Source organism: Ylistrum balloti, unplaced genomic scaffold, assembly GCF_031769215.1.
Source record: "Ylistrum balloti isolate Yb309-2 unplaced genomic scaffold, AGI_CSIRO_Ybal_v1 Utg370370, whole genome shotgun sequence".
NCBI classification, from domain to species: domain Eukaryota; kingdom Metazoa; phylum Mollusca; class Bivalvia; order Pectinida; family Pectinidae; genus Ylistrum; species Ylistrum balloti.
Window position 1 is genome coordinate 1577176 of NW_026782260.1, and position 23590 is coordinate 1600765.

The following is a 23590-nucleotide window of genomic DNA, read 5'->3' on the forward strand; positions in this document are numbered from 1 at the left end:
GCAGTTTGATGTCCCTACCTGTTGCGGAGATCTGTAGAGTATGGTTCAACATTTCCTGTCGGTGGTAGAGAATTGAAATGTGTGGTTGAACATTTCCAAACTGTGGTGGAGATCTACAGGAAGTGGTGTACCAGTTTCAACTATCATAGATATTAGATACAAAGTATGTGGTTCGACATTTCCTGTCCATGGTAGAGATTTTAGTGTGTAGTTCAGTGAGGTTTCCACCATTTACTTCATAAACGCGATAAACGCAGAATACAAACAAAACTTTTTGGGCTGCCTTCAGGATATATACAGCGGTAAAGACACAGACATGCCCTTCCCAATTCTCTTTGTTGTTTATAGAGTTATCTCAGTTCTCACTAGTCCATTAAGAAAGCCGTTGTTTAACAAACCCATTCTTTCACTTGATCAGTGTTTTACTTACAGAGTGAAAGAGGAAGATGATACTTTAACAGTGTCTGAGGTGAAAACAGGTCCGTTGAAACACGAGGACCTTGATCCTAATGTAAGTCATGTTTATTCTATTGAAACAAAAGGACCTTGTTATTAGGTCCATTATGTTGAAACTGTAGAATGGCGGTACATTTAATAAGTATTGTGTTTTATTTGAAACCTGCAGAGAATTATGTCCCCATTTAGATTCATTCAGACCACAATTTTCAGAAACTGTATACTTGGGTATTTCAGGGGAATGTTCATTAATCAGAAATTTGGGAATAGAGACTTACAAACAAGAGAATAATATGTTCCTCTTAACAATCAATTATGTTTCTGAGACTTATGAATGAAGTGTTGGTTTTAATTTTTGTTAGGAAGCTTTTTTATGTGCTTAAATAGGTCTCTAAGGATGAGGCATTTATGTTTGTTTATAGTATGAATTGTTGTGACTTTGTGATCTTTTTTGTTTTTAGGACGCCTTCATCATCTCAAGTAACCAGAGAATCTGGTTCTGGAAGGGCAAAGGAGCATCTCAGAAGGAGAGGAAAGGCATGAATCTGGCCGTGGTGAGTACATAACTCTCTCTGTGGTGAGAACAGGACTAGCTGTGGTGAGTACAGGACTAGCTGTGGTGAGTGTGTGACTAGCTGTGGTGAGAGTGAGTGTGTGACTAGCTGTGGTAAGTGTGTGACTAGCTGTTGTAAGTGTGTGACTAGCTGTGGTGAGTGTGTGACTAGCTATGGTAAGTGTGTGACTAGTGTGGTAAGTGTGTGACTAGCTGTGGTGAGTACATGTCTCTAGCTGTGGTAAGTGTGTGACTAGCTGTGGTGAGTACATGTCTCTAGCTGTGGTAAGTGCGTGACTAGCTGTTGTAAGTGTGTGACTAGCTGTGGTGAGTGTGTGACTAGCTGTGGTGAGTACATGTCTAGCTGTGGTAAGTGTGTGACTAGCTGTGGTGAGTACATAACTAGCTGTGGTAAGTGCGTGACTAGCTTTGGTGAGTGTGTGACTAGCTGTGGTAAGTGTGTGACTAGCTGTTGTAAGTGTGTGACTAGCTGTGGTGAGTGCGTGACTAGCTGTTGTAAGTGTGTGACTAGCTGTGGTGAGTGTGTGACTAGCTGTGGTGAGTACATGTCTCTAGCTGTGGTAAGTGTGTGACTAGCTGTGGTGAGTACATAACTAGCTGTGGTAAGTGCGTGACTTGCTGTGGTAAGTGTGTGACTAGCTGTGGTAAGTGTGTGACTAGCTGTGGTAACTGTGTGACTAGCTGTGGTTAGTACATGTCTCTAGCTGTGGTAAGTGCGTGACTAGCTGTTGTAAGTGTGTGACTAGCTGTGGTGAGTGTGTGACTAGCTGTGGTGAGTGTGTGACTAGCTGTGGTGAGTGTGTGACTAGCTGTGGTAAGTGTGTGACTAGCTGTGGTGAGTGTGTGACTAGCTGTGGTGAGTGTGTGACTAGCTGTGGTGAGTGTGTGACTAGCTGTGGTAAGTGTGTGACTAGCTGTGGTAAGTGTGTGACTAGCTGTGGTGAGTGTGTGACTAGCTGTGGTAAGTGTGTGACTAGCTGTGGTGAGTGTGTGACTAGCTGTGGTGAGTACATGTCTCTAGCTGTGGTAAGTGTGTGACTAGCTGTGGTGAGTGTGTGACTAGCTGTGGTAAGTGTGTGACTAGCTGTGGTGAGTGTGTGACTAGCTGTGGTGAGTGTGTGACTAGCTGTGGTGAGTACATGTCTGTAGCTGTGGTGAGTGTATTAGTAGCTTTGGTGAGTGCATGATTCTTGCTGTGATGAGTGACTTTACTTTTAATGTGACTACATCATGTTTTTTGCATTCAACAGGAGTATTTAAGAGTTTATTTTTCTCCCTTTAGGGATTTCTGAATAAAAAGGGGCTTAACCTCAACACACAAGTGACAACAACATCTCAAGGTGCTGAGCCTGTCGAATTCCAGTGGCTGTTCAATAACTGGCCTCAGCCAAAGTCATCTGGGAAAAGTTACAACCGCAATAGAATAGGTAAACATTATCCAAATTTAAATTTCTTGTTTTTATGTTTCATCTTGGAAAATTCTTAGGATTTTGGCAAATGCAATGATGTGAAACAGAAATTATCCTTCAGCATACAAAATACTAAATTCTTATGATCAAGGACCTTAATTATACCTGTGTGATAAATAAGTGTTCTTACTTATACCTGTGTGATAAGTGTTCTTACTTATACCTGTGTGATAAGTGTTCTTACTTATACCTGTGTGATAAGTGTTCTTACTTATACCTGTGTGATAAGTGTTCTTACTTATACCTGTGTGATAAGTGTTCTTACTTATACCTGTGTGATAAGTGTTCTTACTTATACCTGTGTGATAAGTGTTCTTACTTATACCTGTGTGATAAATGTTCTTACTTATACCTGTGTGATAAGTGTTCTTACTTATACCTGTGTGATAAGTGTTCTTACTTATACCTGTGTGATAAGTGTTCTTACTTATACCTGTGTGATAAGTGTTCTTACTTATACCTGTGTGATAAGTGTTCTTACTTATACCTGTGTGATAAATAAGTGTTCTTACTTATACCTGTGTGATAAGTGTTCTTACTTATACCTGTGTGATAAATAAGTGTTCTTACTTATACCTGTGTGATAAATAAGTGTTCTTACTTATACCTGTGTGATAAGTGTTCTTACTTATACCTGTGTGATAAATAAGTGTTCTTACTTATACCTGTGTGATAAGTGTTCTTACTTATACCTGTGTGATAAATAAGTGTTCTTACTTATACCTGTGTGATAAGTGTTCTTACTTATACCTGTGTGATAAATAAGTGTTCTTACTTATACCTGTGTGATAAGTGTTCTTACTTATACCTGTGTGATAAGTGTTCTTACTTATACCTGTGTGATAAGTGTTCTTACTTATACCTGTGTGATAAGTGTTCTTACTTATACCTGTGTGATAAGTGTTCTTACTTATACCTGTGTGATAAGTGTTCTTACTTATACCTGTGTGATAAGTGTTCTTACTTATACCTGTGTGATAAGTGTTCTTACTTATACCTGTGTGATAAATAAGTGTTCTTACTTATACCTGTGTGATAAGTGTTCTTACTTATACCTGTGTGATAAGTGTTCTTACTTATACCTGTGTGATAAGTGTTCTTACTTATACCTGTGTGATAAGTGTTCTTACTTATACCTGTGTGATAAGTGTTCTTACTTATACCTGTGTGATAAGTGTTCTTACTTATACCTGTGTGATAAGTGTTCTTACTTATACCTGTGTGATAAGTGTTCTTACTTATACCTGTGTGATAAATAAGTGTTCTTACTTATACCTGTGTGATAAGTGTTCTTACTTATACCTGTGTGATAAGTGTTCTTACTTATACCTGTGTGATAAGTGTTCTTACTTATACCTGTGTGATAAGTGTTCTTACTTATACCTGTGTGATAAGTGTTCTTACTTATACCTGTGTGATAAGTGTTCTTACTTATACCTGTGTGATAAGTGTTCTTACTTATACCTGTGTGATAAGTGTTCTTACTTATACCTGTGTGATAAGTGTTCTTACTTATACCTGTGTGATAAGTGTTCTTACTTATACCTGTGTGATAAGTGTTCTTACTTATACCTGTGTGATAAGTGTTCTTACTTATACCTGTGTGATAAGTGTTCTTACTTATACCTGTGTGATAAGTGTTCTTACTTATACCTGTGTGATAAGTGTTCTTACTTATACCTGTGTGATAAGTGTTCTTACTTATACCTGTGTGATAAGTGGTCCTACTTATACCTGTGTGATAAGTGTTCTGTGTGATAAGTGTTCTTACTTATACCTGTGTGATAAGTGTTCTTACTTATACCTGTGTGATAAGTGTTCTTACTTATACCTGTGTGATAAGTGTTCTTACTTATACCTGTGTGATAAGTGTTCTTACTTATACCTGTGTGATAAGTGTTCTTACTTATACCTGTGTGATAAGTGTTCTTACTTATACCTGTGTGATAAGTGTTCTTACTTATACCTGTGTGATAAGTGTTCTTACTTATACCTGTGTGATAAGTGTTCTTACTTATACCTGTGTGATAAGTGTTCTTACTTATACCTGTGTGATAAGTGTTCTTACTTATACCTGTGTGATAAGTGTTCTTACTTATACCTGTGTGATAAGTGTTCTTACTTATACCTGTGTGATAAGTGTTCTTACTTATACCTGTGTGATAAGTGTTCTTACTTATACCTGTGTGATAAGTGTTCTTACTTATACCTGTGTGATAAGTGTTCTTACTTATACCTGTGTGATAAGTGTTCTTACTTATACCTGTGTGATAAGTGTTCTTACTTATACCTGTGTGATAAGTGTTCTTACTTATACCTGTGTGATGAGTGTTCTTACTTATACCTGTGTGATGAGTGTTCTTACTTATACCTGTGTGATAAGTGTTCTTACTTATACCTGTGTGATAAGTGTTCTTACTTATACCTGTGTGATAAATAAGTGTTCTTACTTATACCTGTGTGATAAGTGTTCTTACTTATACCTGTGTGATAAGTGTTCTTACTTATACCTGTGTGATAAGTGTTCTTACTTATACCTGTGTGATAAGTGTTCTTACTTATACCTGTGTGATAAGTGTTCTTACTTATACCTGTGTGATAAGTGTTCTTACTTATACCTGTGTGATAAGTGTTCTTACTTATACCTGTGTGATAAGTGTTCTTACTTATACCTGTGTGATAAGTGTTCTTACTTATACCTGTGTGATAAGTGTTCTTACTTATACCTGTGTGATATATTTGTGTGATGAACAAGGTCCTTTAATATCCTGTGTGATAAGTGTCCTTTAATATACCTGTGTGATAAGTGTTCTTACTTATACCTGTGTGATAAGTGTTCTTACTTATACCTGTGTGATAAGTGTTCTTAATTATACCTGTGTGATAAGTGTTCTATAATATACCTGTGTGATGAACAATGTCCTTTACTATATATGTGTGATGAAGTAAATTATGTGAACTTGTGTGGAGAACAAAGTCCTTTAATATATCTGTGTGATAGACAAGGTCCTATGATATATTTGTATGATGGACAAGGTCCTTTAATATATGTGTGATGAACAAGGTCCTTTAATATATTTGTGTGATGGACAAGGTCCTTTAATATATCTGTGTGATGAACAAGGTTCTATAATATATCTGTGTGATGAACAATGTCCTTTACTATATATGTGTGATGAAGTGGGTCATTATGTGAACTTCACTTTTACAGCTAAGACAGTACAGACCAAGTTTGATGCCTCCACTCTCCACTCAAACCCTCAGCTGGCTGCAGAAACGCAGATGGTCGACGATGGATCTGGTCGTGTTGAGGTATTTAATGATGTCTGACAGCAAAAATAGTAACATGGAGTCTGACAGAGATACTAACATGACATCCGATGAGAAATTCACACATTACCTCTAACAGAAAATAATCTATCATGATGTTTTACAGGAGAAATTCCAACATGGAATGTGACAGGAGAAATTCCAACATGGATTCCGACAGGAGAAATTCTAACATGACCTCTGACAAGAAATTCTAACATGGAATGTGACAGGATAAATTCTAACATGACCTCTGACAAGAAATTCTAACATGGATTCCGACAGGATAAATTCTAACATGACCTCTGACAGGAAATTCTAACATGGATTCCGACTGGAGAAATTCTAACATGACCTCTGACAGGAAATTCTAACATGGATTCCGACAGGATAAATTCTAACATGACCTCTGACAGGAAATTCTAACATGGATTCCGACAGGATAAATTCTAACATGACCTCTGACAAGAAATTCTAACATGGATTCCGACAGGATAAATTCTAACATGACCTCTGACAGGAAATTCTAACATAGATTCTGACAGGAGAAATTCTAACATGACCTCTGACAAGAAATTCTAACATGGATTCCGACAGGATAAATTCTAACATGACCTCTGACAGGAAACACTAACATGGAATCTGACAGGATAAATTCTAACATGACCTCTGACAGGAAATTCTAACATGGATTCCGACTGGAGAAATTCTAACATGACCTCTGACAGGAAATTCTAACATGGATTCCGACTGGAGAAATTCTAACATGACCTCTGACAGGAAATTCTAACATGGATTCCGACAGGATAAATTCTAACATGACCTCTGACAGGAAATTCTAACATGGATTCCGACAGGATAAATTCTAACATGACCTCTGACAGGAAATTCTAACATAGATTCTGACAGGAGAAATTCTAACATGACCTCTGACAAGAAATTCTAACATGGATTCCGACAGGATAAATTCTAACATGACCTCTGACAGGAAACACTAACATGGAATCTGACAGGAGAATTCTAACATGACCTCTGACAAGAAATTCTAACATGGAGTCTGACAGGAGAAATTCTAGCATGACCTCTGACAGGAAACTCTAACATGGAGTCTGACAGGAGAAATTCTAGCATGACCTCTGACAGGAAACTCTAACATGGAGTCTGACAGGAGAAATTCTAGCATGACCTCTGACAAGAAATTCTAACATGGAGTCTGACAGGAGAAATTCTAAAATGACCTCTGACAAGAAATTCTACCCTAGAGTCTGACAAGAAATTCTAACATTAAATCTTACAGAAAATATTCTAACATGACACCTGATAAGAGAAATTTTTACATGACCTGTAACAGAAGAAAATCTAACATGACCTCTGACAAGAAAATCTAACATGACCTCTGACATGAAAATCTAACATGACCTCTAACAAGAAAATCTAACATGGCCTTTGACAAGAAAATCTAACATGACCTCTGACATGAAAATCTATCATGACATCTGACAGATAATATTCTAACATGACATCTAATAGAAGGAATTCTAACATAATATCTGACAGGAGAAGTTCAGTAAATGAATTTAATATCTTTGCACCTAATGTCCTGGAATCTGGAATCCTACTCTGTCAGTTTTCTGATAGTTTTTTTTTGTTGTGTTGTATGAAGTATCCAGAGATATTTGATTTGTTATAGATTTGGCATGTGCAGAATGAGAATCTGGAACCCCAAGGGAAGAAGCATTGGGCCGAGTTTTATGGTGGGGACTGTTATGTGATACAATACACATATCAATCTGGGGGAGAAAAGAACATCATCTACTTCTGGCAGGTAAGCTCGTTAATTACACTTAGGAATGGCTTGTTGAGTTCTTTGACACCTGATTGACTGTCATTGGGTCTGAAATCATGATATGGTAAGCTTGATCATGACTCAAAGATTGATCAGATCATTTTCAGAAAAACTGTTTCCTATATAAGTCAGATATGTTGAGGTATTTTTTGTGTATTCTGATAACTTTGTGCACTACCTGAATTACAGGGTACCCATTCCACCAACATAGAGAGAGGAACCTCAGCCCTTAAAGCTGTTGAACTGTGACATGCTGGGATGAAGGACTACCAAGTTTGTTCAAATGAATGATGCGTTACACACCAGTTTGCTGTCCTTGAACCACAACACAGGTAGTTTAACAACTGTCTTGTTTCTTCTCCACAACACACTTACAGATGTTTCAATAATGTTTCCCCACAACACACCAATAATGTTTCACAGTACACCTTTTATATTTCCCCACAACACACCAATAATGTTTCCCCACAACACACCAATAATGTTTCCCCACAACACACCAATAATGTTTCCCCACAACACACCAATAATGTTTCCCCACAACACACCAATAATGTGTCCCCACAACACACCAATAATGTTTCCCCACAACACACCAATAATGTTTCCCCACAACACACCAATAATGTTTCCCCACAACACACCAATAATGTTTCCCCACAACACACCAATAATGTTTCCCCACAACACACCAATAATGTTTCCCCACAACACACCAATAATGTTTCCCCACAACACACCAATAATGTTTCCCCACAACACACCAATAATGTTTCCCCACAACACACCAATAATGTTTCCCCACAACACACCAATAATGTTTCCCCACAACACACCAATAATGTTTCCCCACAACACACCAATAATGTTTCCCCACAACACACCAATAATGTTTCCCCACAACACACCAATGTTTCCCCACAACACACCAATAATGTTTCCCCACAACACACCAATGTTTCCCCACAACACACCAATAATGTTTCCCCACAACACACCAATAATGTTTCCCCACAACACACCAATAATGTTTCCCCACAACACACCAATAATGTTTCCCCACAACACACCAATAATGTTTCCCCACAACACACCAATAATGTTTCCCCACAACACACCAACACACCAATAATGTTTCCCCACAACACACCAATAATGTTTCCCCACAACCAATAATGTTTCACAACACACCAATAATGTTTCCCCACAACACACCAATAATGTTTCCCCACAACACACCAATAATGTTTCCCCACAACACACCAATAATGTTTCCCCACAACACACCAATAATGTTTCCCCACAACACACCAATAATGTTTCCCCACAACACACCAATAATGTTTCCCCACAACACACCAATAATGTTTCCCCCACAACACACCAATAATGTTTCCCCACAACACACCAATAATGTTTCCCCACAACACACCAATAATGTTTCCCTACAACACACCAATAATGTTTCCCCACAACACACCAATAATGTTTCCCCACAACACACCAATAATGTTTCCCCACAACACACCAATAATGTTTCCCCACAACACACCAATAATGTTTCCCCACAACACACCAATAATGTTTCCCCACAACACACCAATAATGTTTCCCCACAACACACCAATAATGTTTCCCCACAACACACCAATAATGTTTCCCCACAACACACCAATAACACAACACACCAATAATGTTTCCCCACAACACACCACAACACACCAATAATGTTTCCCCACAACACACCAATAATGTTTCCCCACAACACACCAATAATGTTTCCCCACAACACACCAATAATGTTTCCCCACAACACACCAATAATGTTTCCCCACAACACACCAATAATGTTTCCCCACAACACACCAATAATGTTTCCCCACAACACACCAATAATGTTTCCACACAACACACCAATAATGTTTCCCCACAACACACCAATAATGTTTCCCCACAACACACCAATAATGTTTCCCCACAACACACCAATAATGTTTCCCCACAACACACCAATAATGTTTCCTAACGACAACCAATAATGTTTCCCCACAACACACCAATAATGTTTCCCCACAACACACCAATAATGTTTCCCCACAACACACCAATAATGTTTCCCCACACCACACCAATAATGTTTCCTCACAACACACCAATAATGTTTCCCCACAACACACCAATAATGTTTCCCCACAACACACCAATAATGTTTCCCCACAACACACCAATAATGTTTCTCCACAACACACCAATGTTTCCACACAACACACCAATAATGTTTCCCCACAACACACCAAACCAATAATGTTTCCAATAATGTTTCCTAACGACAACCAATAATGTTTCCCCACAACACACCAATAATGTTTCCACACAACACACCAATAATGTTTCCACACAACACACCAATAATGTTTCCCCACAACACACCAATAATGTTTCCCCACAACACACCAATAATGTTTCCCCACAACACACCAATAATGTTTCCCCACAACACACCAATAATGTTTCCCCACAACACACCAATAATGTTTCCCCACAACACACCAACACACCAATAATGTTTCCCCACAACACACCAATAATGTTTCCCCACAACACACCAATAATGTTTCCCCACAACACACCAATAATGTTTCCCCACAACACACCAATAATGTTTCCCCACAACACACCAATAATGTTTCCCACACAACACACAACACACACACCAATAATGTTTCCCCACAACACACCAATAACACAACACACCAATAATGTTTCCCCACAACACACCAATAATGTTTCCCCACAACACACCAATAATGTTTCCCCACAACACACCAATAATGTTTCCCCACAACACACCAATAATGTTTCCCCACAACACACCAATAATGTTTCCCCACAACACACCAATAATGTTTCCCCACAACACACCAATAATGTTTCCCCACAACACACCAATAATGTTTCCCCACAACACACCAATAATGTTTCCCCACAACACACCAATAATGTTTCCCCACAACACACCAATAATGTTTCCCCACAACACACCAATAATGTTTCCTCACAACACACCAATAATGTTTCCTCACAACACACCAATAATGTTTCCCCACAACACACCAATAATGTTTCCCCACAACACACCAATAATGTTTCCCCACAACACACCAATAATGTTTCCCCACAACACACCAATAATGTTTCCCCACAACACACCAATAATGTTTCCCCACAACACACCAATAATGTTTCCCCACAACACACCTATGTTTCAACACACCAATAATGTTTCCCCACAACACACCAATAATGTTTCCCCACAACACACCAATAATGTTTCCCCACAACACACCAATAATGTTTCCCCACAACACACCAATAATGTTTCCCCACAACACACCAATAATGTTTCCCCACAACACACCAATAATGTTTCCCCACAACACACCAATAATGTTTCCCCACAACACACCAATAATGTTTCCCCACAGTTTCCACACAACACACCAATAATGTTTCCCCACAACACACCAATAATGTTTCCCCACAACACACCAATGTTTCCACACAACACACCAATAATGTTTCCCCACAACACACCAATAATGTTTCCCCACAACACACCAATAATGTTTCCCCACAACACACCAATAATGTTTCCCCACAACACACCAATAATGTTTCCACACCACAACACACCAATGTTTAATGTTTCCCCACAACACACCAATAATGTTTCCCCACAACACACCAATAATGTTTCCCCACAACACACCAATAATGTTTCCCCACAACACACCAATAATGTTTCCCCACAACACACCAATAATGTTTCCCCACAACACACCAATAATGTTTCCCCACAACACACCAATAATGTTTCCCCACAACACACCAATAATGTTTCCCCACAACACACCAATAATGTTTCCCCACAACACCCCAATAGAGATTCCACACTGGTAATGTATTTCCGTCGTGTTCTCTTCAGATATAATGTTTCCCCACAACACACCAATAATGTTTCCCCACAACACACCAATAATGTTTCCCCACAACACACCAATAATGTTTCCCCACAACACACCAATAATGTTTCCCCACAACACACACATGTTTCCCCACAACACACCAATAATGTTTCCCCACAACACACCAATAATGTTCCCCACAACACACCAATAATGTTTCCCCTGACAACACACCAATAATGTTTCCCCACAACACACCAATAATGTTTCCAACACACCAATAATGTTTCCCCACAACACACCAATAATGTTTCCCCACAACACACCCCACAACACACCAATAATGTTCCCCACAACACACCAATAATGTTTCCCCACAACACACCAACACACCAATAATGTTTCCCCACAACACACCCCACAACACACCAATAATGTTTCCCCACAACACACCAATAATGTTTCCCCACAACACACCAATAATGTTTCCCCACAACACACCAATAATGTTTCCCCACAACACACCAATAATGTTTCCCCACAACACACCAATAATGTTTCCCCACAACACACCAATAATGTTTCCCCACAACACACCAATAATGTTTCCCCACAACACACCCACAACACACCAATAATGTTTCCCCACAACACACCAATAATGTTTCCCCACAACACACCAATAATGTTCCCCACAACACACCAATAATGTTTCCCCACAACACCCACAACACACCAATAATGTTTCCCCACAACACACCAATAATGTTTCCCCACAACACACCAATAATGTTTCCCCACAACACACCAATAATGTTTCCCCACAACACACCAATAATGTTTCCCCACAACACACCAATAATGTTTCCACACAACACACCAATAATGTTTCCCCACAACACACCAATAATGTTTCCCCACAACACACCAATAATGTTTCCTAATGACAACCAATAATGTTTCCCCACAACACACCAATAATGTTTCCCCACAACACACCAATAATGTTTCCCCACAACACACCAATAATGTTTCCCCACAACACACCAATAATGTTTCCCCACAACACACCAATAATGTTTCCCCACAACACACCAATAATGATTCCCCACAACACACCAATAATGATTCCCCACAACACACCAATAATGTTTCCTAACGACAACCAATAATGTTTCCCCACAACACACCAATAATGTTTCCCCACAACACACCAATAATGTTTCCCCACAACACACCAATAATGTTTCCCCACAACACACCAATAATGTTTCCCCACAACACACCAATAATGTTTCCCCACAACACACCAATAATGTTTCCCCACAACACACCAATAATGTTTCCCCACAACACACCAATAATGTTTCCCCACAACACACCAATAATGTTTCCCCACAACACACCAATAATGTTTCCCCACAACACACCAATAATGTTTCCCCACACCACACCAATAATGTTTCCCCACAACACACCAATAATGTTTCCCCACAACACACCAATAATGTTTCCCCACAACACACCAATAATGTGTCCCCATAACACACAAGTTATGTTTTATACATCACAACCTGTTATATTTTTATACATCACAACCTGTTATATTTTTACACATCACAATATGTTGTGTATTCACACATCACAATCTGTTATATGTTTACACAACCTGTTTTGATATCCCACAATACACTCTAAAAACATGATTCCACAGTACCTCCAAACTTAAGCATTACCACTCTACAGCAATGTAACCCTATAAGTTCAAATCTGTTGTAAAAACTGCTAGCTTGTGTTGCTGTTAACAGATACGAGTTGTGCAGGGGAAGGAGCCACCACATTTCATGGCAATGTTTGATGGAAAAATGATTGTCTACTCAGTAAGTTTACATTTCGTAGGATGTTTCCGTCTTTAAGTGAAAGAGTTTTTCCCTTCCTCAGAGGAATATACATGTAAAATTATTTTGCTGTGATTTGAGTTAATTTGTGTACCACTCTCCAAAGTAAAGGATTTTGCTGTGATTCATATCCAGAAATTCTAATCTACAGCTTATTTATTTGTTTCTGTTTGAAAATAATCAGGTTCAGGTTTATCTGAAAAAAAATCAGAGAATACAAGCTTTAGTCTATACCACCACCCACTGTAACTAACTCAAATAAATCCTGACATTTTAGGGAAGTCAGGACAAGAATGAAGAGAGAAATCATGAGGATGGACCAAGTGACAAATGCATGTTACATCTGCGTGGTCTGTCACAGCTGTCTTTTAAAGCAGTACAGGTAAGCAACTGTCTCGTCTTTCGTCTGAAAAGTATTAACTTTTTAGAAATGTTGGTGGGACTGCACAGCAGCTAAGTCATCAGAGAAACATTTCTGTTAACAACATGTTTAATCTCCCACCAGAAGTAGAACCTCTGATATTTTCGACCTAAATTTTGTCTTGTAGTGATTGCCTCATTTTTTCCTATATTTTGTAATAACCTCCTGATTTGAAAAACTTTGGCTCTAATTGGTGATGGTAGAGACCACCCAGGAGTTGAAATGGTGACTGTAAACTACCTCACTTCATATACTTATAAATTAGGTGTCACATGTGTCTAGATTGAATTCAGTTCCACTGAAATATACCAGAAATATCGACTTTAGTTAAAGGCAGGTTTTCTATTACATGATATATTATTGTATTAGGGTCAGTCCAGACCTTAAGTCAAAATTCATCCTGAAATGGAGCATAGAAATATTAACCTCTCTTGGACTAGTTCTGATCATGCAAATTTCATGATTTCCCTGGGGAAATCAATGGATATTCCATGGAAAATTATCCATGGATATCTTGTAGGTAATTTGGAAAAATTTACCAGAACATTTCCTGAATTGTGTCCATGGACATTTTATGAACATTGGTATAATTACTACTGTCTGGTATGATAACTATGTATCTGATATTTAAGGTGCCACTTCGTGCTGCCTCTCTCAACTCCAATGATGTGTTTGTGATTGTCACCAAGACCTCTCTTCACCTTTGGATGGGAAAGGTAAGTACCTCCCCTCCAATCTTTCTTTCTTTGTAAAATCAGCGATGACCAGCTTAACTGACCATTTTCTTGTGTCCAGTGATGACAGCCAAAACTCACCCTTTCTTGTTTTGATAATGCAGGGCTGTACTGGAGATGAAAGAGAAATGGCCAAGAAGATGTGTGCACGATATTCTCGGTAAGTATGATGTAGTTCATCAACAGGAGTTATATTAAAATCACTTTTCCTTGCTGGTTTGTGCTGCATTGTTGTTGGTGGTTAGTTTGTGTTGTTGTTGTGGCTGTTTCTCAAGTAGTACTCAAATGTCCTTTTCAAGTTTAACATTGTATTAGTTCCTGTTGGTGCTATTTTAATCTTTAAAAACATCAGCAAACTTAAACTTTTAGATTTGATGTATCTGATAATTATCCCCTGCCTAATAAAGTTGATGAGGGATATTCCAATGAGTCTGTCTGTCTGTCCATCCTCCCATCTGTCCTTCTGTCCATCTGGATGCTGATTTCTGCCTGATATCTTTTGAAGGACTGCGTGATGTTTAATGAAACTTGGTTGGTACACTTGTTACCTAATAAATAATCTCTTGCCCAAGTTAGATCAACAGTGAATTCCTCGCATATCTAATGAGGATGCTGTGACCTGATTGGCCGATGTCTTTAATGGCTTAATGGGAATGCTTTCTGAGCATTATCTTATGAAGAAAGGATAAGATTTGTAGGAAACTTGCTTTGTAGACTTATTACCTTAAATTCTTGTTCAGGTTCAATTATTGGCAAATTCTATGCATATTTTATGAGACTGCTGTTACTTAATTGGCTGATATCTCTTAGCTCCCTCACTTAATGCTTTCTGCATTTAATTCCTAATTAAAGCAGTTCAAAATGACTGATAAAATTGATGAGAACAAATCAGTTAGTAATAAGTTTTGGTAAAAAATAGTGTTTTAATTATAGGCAGCCAAATATGGTTTTTGAAGGCCAAGAGAAGGAAGACTTTTGGAAAGTACTAGGTGGAAAGGAGGAATATGCTAGTGGCAAACGTTTACAGGTAAATATGACATTGATGACAAATATTTACAGGTAAATATGACACTAATAACAAATGTTTACAGGTAAATATGACATTGATGACAAATATTTACAGGTAAATATGACACTAATAACAAATGTTTACAGGTAAATATGACATTGATGACAAATATTTACAGGTAAATATGACACTAATAATAAATGTTTACAGGTAGATAATGACACTAATAACAAATATTTACAGGTAGATAATGACGCTAATAACAAATATTTACTGGTAGATATGACACTAATAACAAATGTTTACAGGTAAATATGACATTGATGACAAATATTTACAGGTAAATATGACATTGATGACAAATGTTTACAGGTAAATATGACACTGATGACAATAGTGGCAATTTTTTTCAGGTAAGTATAAGACAGGTTACATAATGTTACTGTTTAATATAAGACTGGCTACTATTTGCTACAGGGTTTGGACAAACATTAAGCTGTATGTTTTCTATTTTATAGTATATTTTATTCACAGGAATGTGAGTCTGTCCCATCACCGAGGCTGTTCCAGTTGTCAAATGCATCAGGAAATCTTACAGTTGAGGAGATCACTAATTTCATACAGGTATGGCATCATCAGTCACAACTGTGTAGCCCTAATATATGATTAGTATTGAAAAAACTCTTTGTAAATTTTTTTTTACAGCCAATGCTTTCATGTCATGGGTCAGTATGATCTGAGCTTTTGTAATAAGTTACAGATTCACTTCAAGTTTTTAGCTCAACTGGTCTAAAGGACTTGTGAGGTTATGCCATAGTGCGACGTCCAGGATCCGTCTGGTGTCCATTAACTTTTTGATAAAAATTGATACTAGTCATGAATGACTGAACATAGTTTTATCAAATTTCGTCTGAAGCATCCTTGGGGGCAGTGGATTCAAGTCTGTATAAATATTGGTTCTCAGTCCCCAGTGGCCTGAGGGGTGGGACCATAAATGGTCAACGTGCAAGTTCTTTATATTATGACTCCTCCTGTAGAAATGAATGAGTATTGCTCAAGTTTAGTATGAAGCATCCTTGGTGGAAGAGGAATCAAAATTATATAGGTGTTAGGTCTCAGCTCCTTGGGGAAGGAGGAATGGGGCCAAATAAGGGAAATAGAGTGAATTCTTTAAAATCATACTCTTTTGGTCTGAAGTATTCTTGGGTGAAGTGGAATGATTTTGTGTGATGATAGATGGTAGCTATGGGCTCCCTGTTCATGTAAATATTCCTGAATTATGTTAATTCATCTTTCATTATTTTCAAACTTCTGAACTTGTTTTTGTTTGATTGAATAATGTCTTTGAATTTTAGGTGCATGACAGACCAGTCATTCAGAATTTTATGTAAAAATGCCAAAGTTGTGTCCCTTACTATGTTGTAGGACGACCTGGTGGAGGAGGATGTGATGCTGCTGGATGCCTGGGATTGTCTTTATCTGTGGATCGGGAAGGGTGCTAACAAGGCGGAGCGAACTGGCTCCCTCGAGCTGGCAATGGTAAGAATAGGGTACAAGGTCCACCAAACTGGTAATAGTATGGATTGGGTACTAGATTGTTTAATGGTAAGGATATTGTACCAGGTCAGATAAACTGGTTATTGTAAGTTTTATAATAAAATCCAACAGATGTTCATAAATATTGAATTTGTTGAATGAGAATACTAGTTTTATATAAACACTAGAATATGGTTTTGTTGAATGTTGTAGAACTACTTGGCCTCTGACCCCGCTGGCAGAGGTGACGGAACACCAATTATACAGATCAAACAGGAGTATGAACCTCCAACGTTTACCGGTTTCTTTGGTGTCTGGGACAGAAAGCTTTGGAGTGTAAGTTTTGTTTGTCGATTTAGTTTAATTAGTGCAGTCCAACATATATCAAGATAACTATTTCATCTGAAAGTACTGCACTTTCAGAAGAGACTACATTAATTTTAATAAGACAATGTGCTGTGTTCCAAATTCAGGGCACTTGACCTCTTAAATACACAGTTATTGCCCTTTGTCCAGAGCATAACTTTGCTTGCATCTGAGATAGGATACTGAAAATTGGTGTATTCATTCATTGCGTGAAGATAATATGCACTGTATCATGTTAGGGCCTGCAACCCCTTTATTACAGAGTTATTACCCTTTGATAAAATTTTGTGTTCTTAGCATTTCTATACTAGTATTTAAGCTAGGATAGTGAAACTTGATGTATACATCAGTCATACTAAATCAAGTTGCAGTGTAGCAAAGTCAGGGCCCATGACCCCTCAGTACAGATTTATTGCCCTTTGTTAAAAATTTTGTCATGAGCATCACTTGTATGCATTATAACTAGGATCATAAAACCTGGTATATACATTGGTCATACTAACAGAATTTGCAGCTTACCAACTTCAGGGCCCCTCATTACAAACTTATTGCCCTAGAGAGATTTCTTTAGCACAGTTGAGCTACAGGAATGGAGATTGATGATCCAGACTGGATGTTTTATATTAGATAGAGATTGATGATCCTGACTGGATGTTTTATATTAGATACAGGAGTAGAGATTGATGATCCTGACTGGATGTTGTATATTAGATACAGGAGTAGAGATTGATGATCCTGACTGGATGTTTTATATTAGATACAGGAGTAGAGATTGATGATCCTGACTGGATGTTTTTATATTAGATACAGGAGTAGAGATTGATGATCCTGACTGGATGTTGTATATTAGATACAGGAGTAGAGATTGATGATCCTGACTGGATGTTTTATATTAGATAGAGATTGATGATCCTGACTGGATGTTGTATATTAGATACAGGAGTAGAGATTGATGATCCTGACTGGATGTTTTATATTAGATAGAGATTGATGATCCTGACTGGATGTTGTATATTAGATACAGGAGTAGAGATTGATGATCCTGACTGGATGTTTTATATTAGATACAGGAGTAGAGATTGATGATCCTGACTGGATGTTGTATATTAGATAGAGATTGATGATCCTGACTGGATGTTTTATATTAGATACAGGAGTAGAGATTGATGATCCTGACTGGATGTTGTATATTAGATACAGGAGTAGAGATTGATGATCCTGACTGGATGTTGTATATTAGATACAGGAGTAGAGATTGATGATCCTGACTGGATGTTTTATATTAGATACAGGAGTAGAGATTGATGATCCTGACTGGATGTTGTATATTAGATACAGGAGTAGAGATTGATGATCCTGACTGGATGTTGTATATTAGATAGAGATTGATGATCCTGACTGGATGTTGTATATTAGATACAGGAGTAGAGATTGATGATCCTGACTGGATGTTGTATATTAGATAGAGATTGATGATCCTGACTGGATGTTTTATATTAGATATAGAGATTGATGATCCTGACTGGATGTTGTATATTAGATACAGGAGTAGAGATTGATGATCCTGACTGGATGTTGTATATTAGATACAGGAGTAGAGATTGATGATCCTGACTGGATGTTGTATATTAGATACAGGAGTAGAGATTGATGATCCTGACTGGATGTTTTATATTAGATACAGGAGTAGAGATTGATGATCCTGACTGGATGTTGTATATTAGATACAGGAGTAGAGATTGATGATCCTGACTGGATGTTGTATATTAGATAGAGATTGATGATCCTGACTGGATGTTTTATATTAGATACAGGAGTAGAGATTGATGATCCTGACTGGATGTTGTATATTAGATAGAGATTGATGATCCTGACTGGATGTTTTATATTAGATACAGGAGTAGAGATTGATGATCCTGACTGGATGTTGTATATTAGATACAGGAGTAGAGATTGATGATCCTGACTGGATGTTTTATATTAGATACAGGAGTAGAGATTGATGATCCTGACTGGATGTTTTATATTAGATAGAGATTGATGATCCTGACTGGATGTTGTATATTAGATACAGGAGTAGAGATTGATGATCCTGACTGGATGTTTTATATTAGATAGAGATTGATGATCCTGACTGGATGTTGTATATTAGATACAGGAGTAGAGATTGATGATCCTGACTGGATGTTGTATATTAGATAGAGATTGATGATCCTGACTGGATGTTTTATATTAGATACAGGAGTAGAGATTGATGATCCTGACTGGATGTTGTATATTAGATACAGGAGTAGAGATTGATGATCCTGACTGGATGTTTTATATTAGATACAGGAGTAGAGATTGATGATCCTGACTGGATGTTTTATATTAGATACAGGAGTAGAGATTGATGATCCTGACTGGATGTTGTATATTAGATACAGGAGTAGAGATTGATGATCCTGACTGGATGTTTTATATTAGATAGAGATTGATGATCCTGACTGGATGTTTTATATTAGATACAGGAGTAGAGATTGATGATCCTGACTGGATGTTGTATATTAGATACAGGAGTAGAGATTGATGATCCTGACTGGATGTTGTATATTAGATACAGGAGTAGAGATTGATGATCCTGACTGGATGTTGTATATTAGATACAGGAGTAGAGATTGATGATCCTGACTGGATGTTGTATATTAGATACAGGAGTAGAGATTGATGATCCTGACTGGATGTTGTATATTAGATACAGGAGTAGAGATTGATGATCCTGACTGGATGTTTTATATTAGATACAGGAGTAGAGATTGATGATCCTGACTGGATGTTTTATATTAGATAGAGATTGATGATCCTGACTAGATGATTTATATTAGATACAGGAGTAGAGATTGATGATCCTGACTGGATGTTTTATATTAGATACTGGAGTAGAGATTGACGGTTTTAATGTTTACTTATCTTTCAATCTTTTTGGCTTTCTTAGAGTGGAAAGAGTTATAAAGAAATGGTTGAGGAGGCCAGAAATCAGAATGAAGTTTTACCTCAGGAACTGGAGGTAAGTACATTGTATGTATGTGGTGGCTGTAGGTCAGAATGCCATTTTACCTCAGGAACTGGAGGTAAGTACATTGTATGTATGTGGTGGCTGTAGGTCAGAATGCCATTTTACCTCAGGAACTGGAGGTAAGTACATTGTATGTATGTGGTGGCTGTAGGTCAGAATGCCATTTTACCTCAGGAACTGGAGGTAAGTACATTGTATGTATGTGGTGGCTGTAGGTCAGAATGCCATTTTACCTCAGGAACTGGAGGTAAGTACATTGTATGTATGTATGTGGTGACATTAAGTGGAAATAACATCATGTAATCACTAATAACAAATAACATCTCCTTGTGACAGTAGTGGAGGAGTAAAAGGACATGGTAATGTGTCATTCATATGTATTGTTAGATCCTCTTGCCTTGTTTAACTTTTTATCGTTTTTGCCAACAATGTGTGAATTTTATTATGTAGTGAAAGTTGCACATTGAAACGTAATGTTTGCTATTACAAATTTTACAAGGAGAGAAAAAAGTGTTTGTCGCGGGATGAAAGTTGCCCAGTTTACAATAGTGAATAATATAAATGTTAAAACAATCAGTAGAACACATACCTATCAAATGATTGATTAAAAAAAATCACTTTCATTGCTACATAGGTAATTGGGTTTATTATAGGGACTAAGTATATTGATTATAGTATATCTTGGTGACAATTTACAGGAGACAACAAGCAACGGTATGGACTTCAACACTGTGGCAAAATATCCACTGGAAAAACTCCAGGTAGTAACAGATGACCTCCCCGAAGGAGTGGATCCTACCTGTCGAGAGGTAAGAGGTCATAGTTCAGAGGTCAATTTCTTTATTTAACAGTAAGCTGTTGGCCATTATTTAGTCGGGGTTAGGTCTGTAACAGAACAGTTAATAGTATTTGTAATTCTGATTTACAACAATATATACTAAAACGAAAAAGAAACGCCGTGTAACCTAAAAAGATTCTTTTAAATGATATAATTTAATGTTACATTATTTCATTCATTTTTGTATACAATTTCATCTGTTTGGAACCATTTGTTGAAGGTTCTATCGATTATCAATGCTAATTATGCCAAAAATATCCCCCTTTTAGCGATGACCCTACTTGTATTGCTCAACACGGCTGGACATTTCAGTATCTTGTGTGTCCTCCATGCGCAGCTGTCGCAGCCCTGATTCTTCTATGCATGGAATTCATCAGGGTGTTAACCCTTGCAATGGGGATGTTATTCCATTCTTCATGCAAGGCACGTGTGAGCTGGACCAGATTAGTGGGGGCATTTGGACGTCTCCTAACTCTCCTATCCAATTCGTCCCACAAATGCTCAATTGGATACAAATCTGGACTGAATGCTGGCCAGTCGATTGGGATTACGTTATTGTTGGCAAGAAATTGCTGACAAACTCTAGCAACATGGGGCCGGGCATTGTCTTGCTGGAATATCAGGTTCTGTGCTTGCACACATGGCATGGCAACTGGGCGAAGGATTTCGTCTCTATACCTTATGCCGGTTAAATTACCGTCAATCACGATCAGGGGTGATTTAAACCCATAGGAGATACCGCCCCAAACACATACTAAACCACCGCCAAACCTATCCTGCTCAGCGACGCACACGTCGGTGTAACGATCCCCTCGACGTCGATATACACGATGTCGCCCGTCCGAACGGTAGAGAGTGAACCGGGATTCGTCAGTGAAGAATACCCGTCTCCATTGCCTCATAGGAAAATTTTTGGGCAAGTGTGCTTGTAACCAAGCCAATTGGCGTTGGCGACGCGCAGGAGTTAGGGGCAGACCAACAAAGGGACGTCGGGCTCTTAGGCCATTGACGCGTAATCGGTTTCAAACCGTATCAGGATGAATATGGCGGTTATGACTGCCTATAGTGTTATTTGCAGTTTCGGTAGCTGTGAGATGGCGATTACGTAAGTGAGAAAGTCTTATAAACCGATCCTGATGTGGCGTCGTGAGGCACGGACGTCCATTTCGCGGTCTGTCGATGACCTTCCCCGTCACTCACACACGTTGGACAAGACGTTGAATTGTCCGAATATGCACACCAAAATGTGCAGCAACCTGAAGTTGGCCCTGACCCTGCAAAAGCATTCCTATAGCCTGTCCCTGCTGGACTTCCGTCAATCGTGGCATGGATGTAAATTGCTTAATTTGAATCAAACTTTGAAAAATCAATCCGAATACTTGAACAGTATCAAATAGACTGAAAATTTCCATTGGTGAACTTAATGACCTTCCCCTGCACGGGATTCTTGTATTTTAGCATGTGCCTCGCACGGAGTGCGGAGGTCAGGTATTGTGTGATTTTAAACATGTGTACCTAGTGACCGCAAACAACACATCAACCTGACCGAGTGTCATTATTCTAGGCCAAGCAATAAATCATTTGTAGTATATTTAGTGTACCCGGCGTTTCTTTTTCCCGTTAGTATATATGGATGGGTCTATAACAGGACAGTTAGATAGGTATTTGTGTGTATATCTGATTTATAACAATAGATATGGATGGGTCTTTAACAGGACGCTTAAATAGTATTTGTGTGTAATACTGATTTACATCAACAGATATGGATAGGTTGTAACAAAACAGTGAAATAATATTTGTTGGTGGTTCTTATGAACAGCAATGGGTATGGGTAGGTCTTTTACTGTACCTATTGTATGTTGAACTTATTCAGGAGTTAGACTTTTAACTTTATCACTGATGTTCATAACATGAATGATTTTATTATTAAAATTATAGATATGTAAAGTCAGACTACTTTCTTATCATGTATCTGATATATAAAAATTGTTTTTCTCCAGCTACATCTGACGACAGAGGATTTCGACCGTCTATTTAAAATGCCCTATGTAAAGTTCCAGGAGCTTCCTGAATGGAAACGGAAACAGGAGAAGCAGAAATTAAAACTCTTTTAA

At 38.1% G+C, this 23590-nt stretch overlaps 1 protein-coding gene across 1 annotated transcript in view; it reads left to right on the forward strand.

Annotated features, from left to right (window-relative positions):
• The window catches only part of LOC132554018 (villin-1-like), a 49289-nt gene extending 25699 nt beyond the window's left edge, over window positions 1-23590 (forward strand). Inside the window, 17 exon segments of the mRNA XM_060218312.1 lie at window positions 433-511; window positions 918-1010; window positions 2313-2457; window positions 5711-5811; window positions 7499-7633; window positions 7844-7927; window positions 13428-13514; window positions 13795-13899; window positions 14571-14654; window positions 14777-14832; window positions 15606-15699; window positions 16216-16305; window positions 17107-17220; window positions 17431-17553; window positions 20558-20629; window positions 21340-21447; window positions 23477-23590. Of these exon segments, the coding sequence (XP_060074295.1) occupies window positions 433-511; window positions 918-1010; window positions 2313-2457; window positions 5711-5811; window positions 7499-7633; window positions 7844-7927; window positions 13428-13514; window positions 13795-13899; window positions 14571-14654; window positions 14777-14832; window positions 15606-15699; window positions 16216-16305; window positions 17107-17220; window positions 17431-17553; window positions 20558-20629; window positions 21340-21447; window positions 23477-23590 (1684 nt within the window).